Consider the following 14,601-nt stretch of genomic DNA (forward strand, 5'->3'; position numbering starts at 1 on the left):
TTTTATAATTTAAATATATTATATTTATATTAGACATATTTCGGTATCCCTATTGGTTGTTAATGGATCTTGACGGTATAAAAATATTCAAGAATTTTCTTGTGTTCTGCAGTAGAATTTAAATCAATTTTATGATCAAAATTTTATAATCAAAAATCCTATAAGATTCTTTGTATTTTCAGACAATTATTTTTTGCGTTCTGATAAAAACGACAGTGATAACGAAAGCAGTAAGAGAAAATGTAACAACATCTTATAAGATGATATTTTAAAAAACTACCGCCTCTATCACAATCACGCCTACCACGCCAACTCCAAGAATTCCAGTCAAGAGGCTTTACAATTACAATTATAACACTGATACCGGCATTCAGGCTCAAGAAGATGCTGTTCTAAAAAAATTCGGACTTGATCAAGAAACCCTAGACGTACAAGGCAGCTACAGTTATACTGACAACGAGGGTAACATCTTCCAAGTTTCATATAGAGCCAATGAAAATGGATTTCAGCCGGAGGGTGCTCACTTGCCCACAGTACCACCACTAATTGAAAAGGCCCTTCAGTATATCGCCGAACACTCGAAAAAGAATGAAAAGGAATAAGAACACTATACATAACAAAAATATGAGTAAAATCGGCAAATCGCAAACGAGTCTTGACAAAATAATTAAATAATAGAGCGAAAAAAAACCAAGCGTGAACTCGATCGCGATCTTTCTGTCAATAATCTTTTGAGACACGGATATTCGCGTCATGATTATTTTTGTATTTGTGTATTTTTGTATTTTATAATGTTATTATTAAATTTATATAATTTATATTTACATATAACATTATTAATTTTATACTATCAGTAAATAGATATCGTAAATTTTGCAAAATTAGTTTATCAATATTTGAATAATGTTCAATTAATTATTTTTATACAATTTTTGCCAAATTACCGCACTTCTCACATAATTAACATTATTTGCTTGTAGTTATTATAGATGATTATTATATAAAATTATATTAGCAACTTCACGTTTATAAATGATAGTAATTGATTCGATAAATCTAACGATCAATTTTTTCACTTATGTCAAGTACAAAAAATTATGAAACGTGTCTAGTTATACGAGAAAAATTAACATTTATATTTTCCAACAATACGCAGAGACCATTATTGAAACATTCTAAATTTTCAGAATTTTAGATTAAATGTAGAGTCGCACGAGATAATTCAATAATTAAAATCTTAAAAGAAAAAAATTATAAATATATTGATAGATATGTGATTCGATGATATGTTGATTTATTTACTTCACATTATAAATGTTACATCAACTGTAATGGATAATTACGCATTGTTTTAAATATATATCATGAATATATGAGAATCTCTGATAGTCACGAATCGTATTTTAATATAAATATTCATCATTTTTATATTAAAATAACGTATGTAACAGTACCGGCTGCATTTGACGTTAAAAATTGTAAAATATTTTATAGCACTTTTTTATAACTAGTGACACATTAAAATATCGGTTGGATTGAGACTATAAATGTTCGTGAAATTAATTATATTATGCTTTTACATATTTGTAATTTCATTTGCAATAAGTGATCCTGTTAGTATAATCTATCTTTACAGTCGTTTCAAAATACGAAATTGCAATCCAACATATATTAAAAGTGTCATTTTGCATGTCATCAAACTCATTTGGAAAGTGTTACAATTATCAGATCAGTGTGCACGTATTTTTCTTCTCTTTTTTCAATGACGAGATTTATAACTTTTGTCCCTTTAGATCTTCAATGAGTGAATACACATTTTTTTATTAAATACAAATTCAACTGACTCCTGTAATTTTATACGTTTGTCCATCAAGTATAAATTTAAAATTATTTCAAGGAGATCAGGAGTTGTGTAAGGAGATAGAAATCCAAAGTACCTTAAAATGTTACAAAATCTTTAGAGATTATAGCAGATATATAAAGCTGGCATGAAATGCTAAATCAGTATAGTGAAGATATTCAAACAGTAACTAGAAAAAGAGTATATGTTTATTTAACATGAATTTATTAGTGAGTTTGAATACTTGTGCGAATAAGACGTGTTCTGTAATGCAAAGTTATATTTGTATATATAGTTATAACTTTATTGATTTATCTATAATTTTTGTAAATCAACACAAATCATTTCTTGATTGTATAGTCTGTGTAATAAAAACTTTCTTTAATTTAAATATACTTGATAATGTTGAAATGCAAAATTAAGTAGTTATTTCAAATTATTAAATTTTTAATGTTATTGATAAAGCCATTTAACTATACACATTTCAATTAATTAATAAATAAATATATATGTGAAACAAATGCTTACAGCAAATGTTACAAAATGCATAAATATGTTATACATGTTTTTCTTGAAAAGTTTCTTTCTGAAATGTGTAACATGAATTTTAAGTTAAAATATTCGACGTTAATATAGACAATGATATCGTATCTATAAATGATCGATTTTATCGCGATTTAACAGATTACAATTACACAATTATAGAATTTAGTTGTAGACACATCACGCAAAAAAAGTCATATTGCAGTTCATCAGTTTATATATTATAAGATACATTGTACTAATAATAAGTTGCTTTTCAGTACTATAAGTATATGTTTAATTTGGACACATATATATTTACACTGTAGATATATAGATAGATTGTAGTTTAGATGAATTTTATATTATTTATCAATCAATATAAGAATATTTAAAAATTTTTTCGTTTTTTATAATAGAATTTAAATTAAATTTACGATACATCTGAATTACATAAATTATATAATTCTTTTTTTTAGACAATTACTTTGTGTTTTTTGACGGAAGTGGCGATGATAATAGCGAAAACGCAAAGATTATCTGTAACAAACCCTTCCGATGTGAATCAAGCCAAAATCGTAAGTACTTAATCTTTATTAGCATATTCAAATACATTATGACTAATTGTAAGTTTTTTTACAACTACATTTACAACATTGATACCGGCATTTATGCGCAGAAAACCGTTCGCCTCAATGATGTGGTCATTAGTGAAAAGGTTTTGGAAACGCCAGGTGAAGGCTACAACTACACTGATGTTATGACACTAGTAACAGTAAAAAGAAGAACGTCACCTATAAGATTACCAATAAGAGAGTCTATGACACTTATAAGATTACCTATAAGAATGTTATCTAAAACACCATCAAGATTACCTGTAACTGATTCTACTGATCCTGACTTAGGCAATATGGGTGTTGTTAGCTCGTACAAGCAACTAAATGATGAACTAAATGAAGAATCAGATGGTGATGAACCACCTAATCCTAATAAATTTGCTGTATTGCCAACCCTACAGCCACCGACATCCACAAAGACAACCGAACCGACATCCACTGAGCCATTTTCTATATTTCCGCCGATGTCATCACCTTCACGTGACTATCTGCCAAGCAAATCTCTTTATAGTTATAACATTGATACCGGCATCCGAGATCAAAAAGATGATCGTCTCAATCATACAGACACCGAGCAGATGGTCCAGGCATGAGATAGCTACAGTTACATTGACACTAACGGAAATGTTTATAAGGTTTTATATGTAGCTAATAAAAATTGCAACTGAAAAATACACGTACACATCATTAATGAAAAAAAATTTTCAATATAATCAATAAACATCCTGAAGAGAACGGAAAGAGCATTAAAGACAATAAGAACATTGAACTGAAAATATAAATAAAATCGGTAGTGAGTCTACACAAAAAAAGAGATCAAAAGAATTTGACACGCACTTGATTGCGATCGCATTGAGAGATGGAATATTTAATCTCCGTAGTCAGAAATCTGAAGGTGCAATTTTTCTTATGAATATTTTTGTAGTTACGCCTATAAATTTTTATTTTTTGTACGATTTATTATTAGTGTATAAGAAAATGAAATCTCGATTATATATATATATAAATATTTATATAAGCATATCTGTTGTTAGATCGATTTATCAAAGGTAATGATAAACCATACTATTTGGTTTTTTAATTGTTATCGACGGCTTCTTGCAACATTTTTAACAGAAGAACTGTTAATAATGCAACAAAAAAAGGGCTATAATAATATGGAAGTTTAATGTATTATCCGCAATTTTTTTCGTATGTAAAGATCTTTTTTTTTGAAGAACTTTTATGATCTATTATTTTATATATTTTATAGATATTGCAATACAATAATATCTCATATATGAATTAATGATCGAATAAATATATTTATTATATATTTATTATTTTATATATATATATATATATATATATATATATATTTAGTTGCTATAGTAATTATAATTAACATCTTAGTTTCGAATAATAATTATATTCTTTAAGTAATATAATTAAATAAGGTAAATATTAAAATGTTGCGGGTAGACTTAATTTGAGAGCGCGCAAAGGTTCATTTATTCGAAAAGAATCTTAGTGACCGATCGTCGCGAGGAACAGTATTCTACGTTAGATTGTCTTTCTCGATCGGTTCCGCAGTGGTGAGTTGCTTAGCGATACAGTCCAGGGCATGTTAGATTGCCGAAGGAATAGGAAGCGGGGTAGGAAGATGAGAGCCGGTAACTTGAGTGCTAAACTTATGGAGACAGGGGTTCCGTCCGATTAATTGTACTGAATGGACAGAGTCCGGATGAGCTGCGCCTTGTCTTCGGTACCAACGTACTTGCAACCGTCTTGTCTTAAACGATTCTAGCTACCATTTCGTCAACAAAAAGTAGTGTCCTCGGGTTTTGCCGAGATCGCACGTGTAATTCATGATAACTAAAAATATAAAGTTAATATCTTTTTGCTTTTTGTCGTCGTATCTTTTCTATTAAAAGTAAGTATGTATCGTTTCAAATCTTGAAATTGTTACAGGCAGCATCAATTAATATATTACGTATCTGCCGTTTATTAATATTTGTCTTTGCCGTTTATTAATATTGTATCTACAGAATGGAATGGATTTTATTTGTAAAAATACATTTTAGTATCAGAACAATGTAATCGATAATTTTTACACTGTTTATTTTGAAAGCGATGTAATCTCTCCTTGATAAAATTTATATATTTGGCTTTATATTAACATCTAAAATATCGGAAAGCTTAGTCTGGATCTATTCGTAAAAACGTGAGTGATAGTTTGCATAATGGTGTGATTAATGGTTTTTCATAAATATCAAATTCATTAAATCATCTATTTTGGATGTAATAATTTCGTTGTTTCTATAATTCAATGAGATTCTTATAATACCAGGCCTTTTTATCACAGTAAATTTATATTAATTTGATAAAACGTATAAATATTATAATTTAACTTGGAGCAAAAACGAGCAAATCTCTAAAGGACTTTTTGTCTTAGTTTTTCGGTCCCCTACACGCTCCCAAAGTTTTGCCATTTAAATTGGGGATACTCTGTATATACCGATTGATACATTTTATCGCGATTTTACAGATCATAAGTTCACATTAATTGCATAAAAATTAGTTGTACACACATTATGCGCTTCAGATTATATATCATAAGACAAAAATGCATTATACCAATAATAAATTGTGTGTCAGTAGGTATTATAATTATGTCTAATTTTGACACATTATATTTACATTGTAAATTACAGAAATAGATAGATTTTAGTTTAAATAGGTTTTATTAAAATTGATCTTGTTAATATAAGAATATGTAATAACTTTTTTGTACTTTTTAATAATATTTAAATCAAATTTACGATACATTTAATTTACAAAAGTTATATATATAATTCTTTTTTTCTGACAATTACTTTGTGCGTTCTTAGCAGTAATAATAAGAAATACAGAAAGATTACCCGTAACACTGATGTGAATCAAGAAAAACTTGTAAGAATTCAATCTTTACTACTTGCATGTTAGTACCATTACATTACGGCTAAGTAAGTTTTTTACAATTATAATTACAACATACTGGCAGGAAAACGATCATCTCAATGTGGACCAGAAAGAGAAGATTCTGGAAAAGCGAGAAAAGTATAACAGAACTGGCAATAGAAATTCAGCTATAAGATTATTGCTTTCAGATTCTGCATTTATAAATCAGATAGCTGTACCGTTACTAATTCCTGACCTCAATGACTTCAAGCAGTTCCAAAATCATCATCACAATGATACAAACACTGAGCAAAAGGACTAGAAGGCATGAGATTAATTACATACAGCTACACTGATGCCAAGAGCAATGCTTGTAAGATCTCAAATGTGATTAGTGAAAACAAAGTCCAGCTGAAAAATACACATATCCACATCATCAATTAAAATAACATTTTAATATATCACTAAACATCCTGAAGAGAACAGAGAGCAATAGGAACATTGAACTGGAAATATAGGTGGAATCGGTGGTGGGCCCGTACAAGATGAGAAATTAAAAAAATTCGACACGCACTTGATTGTTATTGCATCGAGACATGGAGTAGGTACTCAATAATTAGCAATTTCAAAATTTAATTTATTTGTAAATATTTGAGTTGTTTTATGCTTAGATAAATGTTTATTTGTTATAGGACTTGGTATGTAAAAAGAAAAATCTCGATAGTATTATATAAATATTATAAATATTGGTACCTATTAAAGGTAATGATAAACAATAGTATTTGTGATTTTTTAATTGTCACGTTGACGACTACTTACAACATTTTTAACAGCAGTTAATAAAATGTTATGTCAAAGTGCGGTGCACTATGCGTAATTCTTTTATACGCAAACGTCTTTTTTGAGAACTATTATGAACTTCTATTATTTTATAAAAATATTGCAACACAATAGTATCTCCAATTAATTATTGAGTGAATGGTAACCATAACTAGCGTTTAAATGGCGAATAATAATTGTGCCTTTTGATATTTGTACTTTCGAGTTTTATCGAAATAAGTTCTTGGTGTATAATTTCACAAATGAGACGCGATAATTTAATTTGTAAAAATACGTAACATCAATATTCAAGTAGATGAATGATTAAATATATAATTAAAAGAAAAATTTACATAATTAAATTACAATGCATGTATTAAAAAAGTTGTATAAATACGATACTTTCATTACATTGAATATCGATATATTGTTAAAGATAGCATCGCATTTATATATTATAGTTATTGTTCAAATTTGTTTAAACTTGTTCTACAAAGATCTTTATTTATTAATTATAGTATAATTAATTATAAATAAATTAAATTATCGCCGTTCCATCTGTGAAATCATGCTTTAAAAAATGTATAGAAAAAATAAAACGTATTTATGAATCAAATAATTTCAGCGTATACTTACGTTTACGCTATTTCTTGCATATGCATTCGAATGTCATATAATCGATTATTCATCTGAGTTTAAAAATTACAATAAAAGGGACAACAAAATAGACAAAGATGTTATACTCGGCTAACATAAAAAAAACTGTTTTTTTTTCTTTTTATATTTTAAAATATTTTACTATTTGCATTTAATTGTGAGATTATGTGGAAACGATTCAAAGTATAATAGATGAAAGTAAAAGGACAATGTCCTTATTTGACTTTATATCTAATTGTAAGAAAAATCTTACATATATTTTATTATAGAAAGCAACAATTCTTCAGTCAAAATTCATCCAGATCATTGAAACAGTAGTTCTAGGAGAATTTATATAAAAATACAAGTTTATTATATGTCACATTATACGATGCGGTAAATGTAGGATGTTGTAGGATCTTAATTCGAGGGTGCACATTTAGTTTCGTTTATTCGAAAAGAATCTTTGCGAACGATTGTCACGAGGCACAGCATTCTGCGTTGGATTATCCTTCTCGATCGGTTCCGGAGTGCTGGGTTGTTTAGCGATCCAGTCCAGGGCACGTTGAATTTCCGGTGGAATGGGAGGCGGGGTAGGAAGATGGGAACCGGCGACCTGGGTGCCAAACTCATCGGCGGTCCAACTTATGGAGATAGGAGTTCCGTCCGGTGCATTGTACTGAACGGAGCCTTGGATGAGCTGCGATTCGTCTTCGGTGCCGGCGTACTTGCGACTGCCAGTCTCTTGTTGAACGATTCCGCCCGCTGTTTCGTAAGAGAAGGAATAGTGCCCGCGGGAATCGCCGAGATCGCGCGAGTAACTCACAATCCTCTCTGGCTCTGGAGAGAATTGACCGTGGACCAATCCAAACAAGGCTATTAACAACTGAAAATGTGCAAGTTAATATCTTTTTTCCTTTCGTCGTCATATCTGGCTTTTCTGTTAAAAAAAAAAAATATATCTTATTACAAATCTTGTAAAATTGTTACATGCAGCATCATTTTAGATATTATGTATCTGTCGTTTATTAAAATTTATGTCTAAAGCTTAGACTTGCAGGGATTTCATAAGAAGAGATTTTATTTGTGAAAATGCGTTTAAATGTCACAATAATTTGATTGATAATTTTTACGTTTAGTTTAAAGTCGATGTAAATCTTTCTATGGTAGAAATTTTATACTTGTGTTTTATATTGAAATCTAAAATATCTCAAAACGTCGTGCTTGATTTATTCGCGAGAACATGCGCCATAGTTTGCATAATGATGATTAATAATTCATCATAAATATCGAGTTAATTACATCATCTATTTTGGATATAACGTCGTTTCTGGAATTTAATGGGACAGCGATGACACCGGGCGTCCTTCTTGCGACGAACTCTCGCTTATCGAGTAATAAATACATTGACTTCGCACAGCAAGCGTTTACGATCACATTAAATTTGCTTTCATATATTTTACAGGCGTAAAGGCGTATTAAAAATACTAAAAATATGGCTCGTATTATCACACGCAAATATTTTAATGGACAGACTTGACACGTGGTAGTCAAGATAATATCCAGACAGAAGCAACAACAACAAATTGGGATAGTCTAATTGTAAGTGTTTACATCTCGGAGAGGATGTTTAATAACTTCGACGCGTGAGATACCAAAGTGTGGAGAACTGTCTATACGTATACACTGTATGCTTTGTAATTCTCTTTATGTCCGTCCCATAAAGAGACGCCGGAGATACCTTTCCCCGTGAAAGGTCAGCGCAAGATGAATGTGTTGGTAGATCACGGTATGTTCACTGCGATCGGTAAGAGGAACAAGAGGGCATCGCACGTTAATGGCACCGTATTACGTTACAATCGCTTCGAACGTGACTTTTTCCCATGGTTTCCAATTAGCATCCAAGACCGATTCGTTTAGTGCCGGTTTAACAGGTGCGCTTGTCACCGTTCATCGTGCAACACCGGAGCAATCATATTCGTCGACGTAAATAAATTATTCTCTATTGATGAAAGAGAAAAATGAATTTTATAAAAAACGTCGACATATTAACGTAACTTTGTAATTTAAAAAGTAACATTTGAAAAATAGATTAAAATAATTTCACACTTTAGTCTTTTGTGGAAAGTTAAAGTATCGTACTGTTTCTTTTTTCGAAACCTATATTACTTTAAAAACTTTTAACGTCTAAATTTCTCTTAATTCATATTTTACAATATTATACCCTTTGACAATCTCTTGCGATTTTCATCCGCTGCTGTAAAATATATTCTCCACGATAATATAATATCATTGAACAATAATAATATTGTTGTTAAATATCAAGCAGATGTTTTGATCGGTCAGTTTATATTTTCTATGCGAGAAAGTAGACGCTGGGAAAAAATATACGTATGTAAATTTATGATTTAAAGCTTGTTCGCTATAGTGAATGTTGGCTATCCTTTTGCAACGCGACAATGTTGCCGTTATGTGAGCTTTACAATTTAATGAAGTTATGCAATTTAATAGATTATGTAATGTTATAATGGTCGTTTTGTGCCGCGTAACTTTCATGCGATGACGAATTGCTCCACCATACATGTAACGTTAAATCATGCATGATCGTTTATTAATATGTACACGTGACCAATTTCAATTTCGCGATTTTGAGAAATCAATAATCGGATTTGCGTTTATTGTTATGGAAATTAAATGTATGGAGTATGACTAATGTGGAGATATATGTGGAAATTGAATACGTTCTATTTTTAAGAAGAGTTATCGCAAGGAAAAATTTATAACCGAGTTTTATTGACATTTTTATCAGGATGATTTATTATAATTGCGTAACCGTAGTAAAATAAAAAATAGATGGCATTAATAAATAATTTTAAATAATAAAACTTATATTGAAAAAAGAGAGAGAGAAAGAAAAGGAGAGAAGAGAGAGATTAACGATGTCAATTTAAAATGCACATATTAATGAACATGGTGAAAGCGTGAATTAATTTATTTTATTTATATTGAAAAAATTAAATCTTAATACTTAATTTTTATCTTAATAAAAAAATAAAGAAAATATAGATACATATATATATTTTATCTGTAATTTATGTGTATTATCCTTTGTTCTAGATACATGAAACTCGTAAAGTTACAAGAGTACGGTAGCACATCATACTTTATCTGCGTTACGCGTAAAAGCTTCTTCTACAAAAGCAGTCTCCCTCGTAAAATTACAACTCTTTATACATACAACTGTTTATACATATATACTATATGAAAGCTATCTTTATAAGTATTTAACAAAAATATATTGTTTTAGATTTTTTTCTATATAAAGCATATACTTTTTTTTTAATAGTCAAGATCACGAGAATAGGAAACATAAAACAGTTTTAATTATTATAATTTTACGTTCAACATTTGAATTACTCATACGTATATGACTACAAACTGTGATTTGTACAACTGGCAGAGTGAGATTTTTTGCGATCATATTCAGATCATGATATAAAAAAGAAATATTATTGCTTCTTCGATTTTTTTTACATTTTTACTCTCTCTCTCTCTCTCTCTCTATATATATATATATATATATATATATATATATATAATTATATTATTTATTTAGCATATTGCACTTAATTAATCGAACAGACTTTATTACGGCTCCATGATTCAGAGAGATGAACTAATATGCAATAAATTTTACTATTAGCTCGTGTAAGATCTGAGAAAAATTTGAAAAGAAGCAAACTTACCAGGGTACGCATGTCGCCGGTTGAATGATGGATTCGCGCGTTTTATAATATGATTACGATGCACGTGCTCGAGAAAGCAAAGCGTCTCGAGTCGAGCAAAATGTGACAGGCGATTTTTAAATGAAATAAATAATGCTGACAAAAATGTAGCTGAGCAAAACAAACGCGATGGACAGCGTCACATGTAAAGCGTTTCTCGCCTCTCTCGATGATCGCCGGCGTGGAGTTCGCTAGCAACTCTTGGATCGTTGGGGGCAGAGCCGACCTTTATACCGGCGGAGTCCACGAAGCGGAGGCGCCGGTCTTTACATAACCCGGGAAAGTTTTATTTCGGCGTGGCCGCAGCGCTGCCCCTGAGAGCTCTCCTGAGAATCGGGAGCACGTCGCCCAAGTGTCACCCCCGCTCGAACTGTCACCGCGACACGTGGTCTTCTCCATCTGCGTTCTCCAGCTGCCTTCGAGGGGACCACCCGCATCTGTGGCGCGCACCGCATACATATGTATGTACACACATTCGCGTTGCACCGAGATTTTCCTTCTTTGAATCGAACGAGACAGCGATGTTGGCCGTGCGGCTTGTAGTTTTCGCGCTTACGTAAGGAGACGACATGAGGCAAACGACGGTTGCCTTGCGCAACCTGCGAAGGCTCTCGGAGATATGGCGACTTCTCTTTTTCGATCGCCGCAGCTGGCTACGAGCGATTCTGAGATCATTCGGATCTCCGCGGATGCGTCGATGAAGAGAAAAAGATGACTGATTGTATTTTCGAGGAAACGATCTGGTCTCTTGATGTATATGCATATGAGAGACTTTTTTTCTTACGCAATGTTTCTACATTTAATCAGAAATTGAAATCAATATGGTAGGAGTCGAGATTTAATAATGTAAAGACATATATAAATGTAATATCTCCGACTGACAAGCGCACCCTGACAGTTGAAAGGTGATGATGACTTGTGCACATTTGATCATTAATGTCTTAGCACATAAATTTATGTGCATATCAAAACACACACACACATATATATATATATATATATATATATATATATATGCATACATCGTATATATTCCGTGTAATGTGCGAGAATTTGTGTGTTAACACATAAATAATCCTGTACAAATTAGAATAATTTAGCAAACAGTGATTTCATTAATGTTTTATGATCTTGCTGGATTCGAGATAGTTAGTTGCAGCGTTGTAATCGTGGTCGAGGTATTTACGAAATACAAATTGCACAGTTTTTATCACATATTCTAAACTTGTATGAAGAAATTTCTACGAAGAGACTAGAGAAATCTCGCGATGTTTTTGCGCGATATAAAGTTCCAGAAAAATCTGAAATTCAGAGAAAATAGAGTTATGTTCATATTAAATGACGTAAGAAATGTCGAGGTGGTCTTTATTATTATATAAATTTTTAAATGAATAATCATAGATTTTAAAATAGAATTTTTATTCTATTTATTATTCGATTATTCGAACGTCAGACGCGCGGACGCGTTAATGTGAAGAAGATAACGATTGGAATTATTCAACGAGAAACTATAGAAATGTCTCCGTGGGTTTTAATGTCAAATGCAAACGAATGCATACAATGCTCCATCGTGAAAGGATATCTCACGTTCTGCGATCCTAAAATCTGGAATATCTCCATCGAGATCAGAATGGCGTAGAAATTGAACAACGGTCTAATACAATTCTGACCATCACGAGACATCTTCGTGTCGTTGTTTACGTCACCAGTTATAATTTCTAACACGTGTAATATTGCGATGGCAAAAATTCCGTTATCTAAATCTAATACAAATTGTTCAAATTCTAATCACGCAGGTGGTAATTGTGCGGATATTTTTCTCTACGCAATAAGGAGAGAAAGATTACGTTCAATTGTACCTGTTACTTATCGGAGGATAATGACTCTAGCATCTTGAACACCAGTTACTCAGTCTTCCGTGGGAATTGAGCATGACCGCCGCCAGGCTGGTCCTTGGCCCAGTGATCTTACCGCTGTATTACGTGCGCATTCGTACAAATGTACGCGCGTAGATGAGAGAGTATTACAAGATAATCAATATTTATCACGAAAGAGAGGACTCGAACAGTGAAAGAAAACTTCCCTATCATTTTAAACGGGGCGTGAACCTTCCGAATAGTATAGCCTTAGGAATACAGTTGAGTCATCAGACATAATGAAAATAATACCCCATGATTTTCCGTTTTTACACATATTCCTGTAACTAATGTAGCTTGTAAGTTTTCGGAAAGTTTGGATTTAAAAAGATTATTATATGAATATAATAATGAAGATTGTACACAATTTTATTTATTTTTTTTAACATTGCTGTAATATATTGTCATTATAAATAAATTGTAATTTTTATTTTACAAAATTATTGTATAGAAAAATGTGTGATAATTAGAAATCAAACATAAGTTTTCATTTAGGCTAAAATTGAAAATTTCATATTTTTACTTTTTGTCGATAGAAACTTTCTTTTCTTTATTCTAATATATTTTACATCTTTTTCGAATATTCTGATATATTTTATATCTTTTTTTATACTTTCGTGTATTAAAAAATATTTTAATTAAAAAAATTTATTGGAGATTATTTGTTTTAATGTAATAATTTTTACAACTTTGTAGATGTGTTTAAAAATGTTTTTCTTTTTTGTTATAGCACTTTTTAGTTATAAAACCTATAAAAAATTCGAATAAAATAAAAAAATAGAAAATAAAATAAAGATTAGGATAAAGCAATTTCTTTCTCTCTCTTTCTCTCTCTTTCTCTCTCTTTCTTCATGCGGAAATAAAAACGCGATTAGATAAATGAGAGAAATGGATTTTTATATTAAAATAAACGATAGACATGGATCTCTGTGTTTGCTTTCTGCAGAAACTTAAAGCACTGCAGTAGATACTGTTGCCATTTGACAGGCGAACGGCAGCGTTTCACTTGTTGCCTATATTCAAGAAAAGACTAGTTTACAATCACTATTCAGTAGTGGTTTCAAGGTTGTGAGGTAAATATCTTGGGAGAAGAAAGTTCTACCCATTATAATTAAATTGTTACGTCATTTGATTATATTGCTTAATCGGCATTTATTAGAAAACTTTAGATAAAAACCATTGCCTTTCTATTCTATACTCTTTCTATAAAATCTATAAATCTTTTTTACTATATATTTTCTATGAGATTTAAAAAGATAAACAAAGTGCGATAACGTTTAACTATGGATAGACAATTGTTTTAGAACGGGTTTAAAAGCGACCTTCTACTGAGAGAGAAAAATGCGAGGGACTATCAATCATTTACATTAAAAATTGGTCGGTCATGTTGGTATAGTGATATGATATCATTCTCAAGAGCAGAACCTCATATATCGCGAGTTTGCACAATCTCAATTGTAACGTGGAATTAAGTGCAATCTCTTGAAATATTAATTGTTATTAATTTATGTAAAAAAGATAAACGAGATAACTTTACATATTTAAAT

The 14,601-nt window shown here is 30.9% G+C and overlaps 3 protein-coding genes across 4 annotated transcripts; 2 read left to right on the plus strand and 1 right to left on the minus strand.

Annotated features, from left to right (window-relative positions):
* Positions 1-62: 62 nt before the first annotated feature.
* On the plus strand, positions 63-602 carry LOC140667231 (endocuticle structural glycoprotein ABD-5-like). Its single transcript, XM_072894972.1, has 3 exons — positions 63-75; positions 183-230; positions 328-602. The coding sequence occupies exons 1-3, from the start codon at positions 63-65 to the stop codon at positions 600-602; spliced, it is 336 nt and encodes a 111-aa protein (XP_072751073.1).
* Positions 404-3,652, plus strand: LOC140666744 (uncharacterized). 2 transcript variants are annotated; one of them, XM_072894261.1, is made up of 3 exons: positions 404-462; positions 2,842-2,940; positions 3,042-3,652. In XM_072894261.1, exons 2-3 carry the CDS (start codon positions 2,875-2,877, stop codon positions 3,570-3,572), a joined length of 597 nt encoding a protein of 198 aa, XP_072750362.1. In that variant the 5' UTR covers positions 404-462; positions 2,842-2,874; the 3' UTR covers positions 3,573-3,652. The 2 variants fall into 2 exon arrangements, with proteins under 2 accessions (XP_072750362.1, XP_072750361.1); XM_072894260.1 differs by lacking the exon at positions 404-462 and adding an exon at positions 1,533-2,070.
* Positions 3,653-7,668: 4,016 nt separating this feature from the next.
* LOC140666515 (endocuticle structural glycoprotein SgAbd-4-like) lies at positions 7,669-11,687 on the minus strand. The gene is made up of 2 exons (XM_072893777.1): positions 11,100-11,687; positions 7,669-8,239 (listed from the first exon to the last, which is right to left on the minus strand). The coding sequence occupies exons 1-2, from the start codon at positions 11,109-11,111 to the stop codon at positions 7,793-7,795; spliced, it is 459 nt and encodes a 152-aa protein (XP_072749878.1). The 5' UTR covers positions 11,112-11,687; the 3' UTR covers positions 7,669-7,792.
* Between the last annotated feature and the right edge of the window lie 2,914 nt (positions 11,688-14,601).

The sequence above is a fragment of the Anoplolepis gracilipes genome, chromosome 6 (assembly GCF_047496725.1).
Source record: "Anoplolepis gracilipes chromosome 6, ASM4749672v1, whole genome shotgun sequence".
NCBI classification, from domain to species: Eukaryota; Metazoa; Arthropoda; class Insecta; order Hymenoptera; family Formicidae; genus Anoplolepis; species Anoplolepis gracilipes.

Bases quoted from the DNA above. Each gene is read 5' to 3' on its own strand.
- LOC140667231 (XM_072894972.1), top strand. The intron at 231-327 runs GTAAGAGAAAAT...CAAGAATTCCAG, and splicing joins CGACAGTGATAACGAAAGCA to TCAAGAGGCTTTACAATTAC.
- LOC140666744 (XM_072894260.1), top strand. The intron at 2,941-3,041 runs GTAAGTACTTAA...ATTTATGCGCAG, and splicing joins ATGTGAATCAAGCCAAAATC to AAAACCGTTCGCCTCAATGA.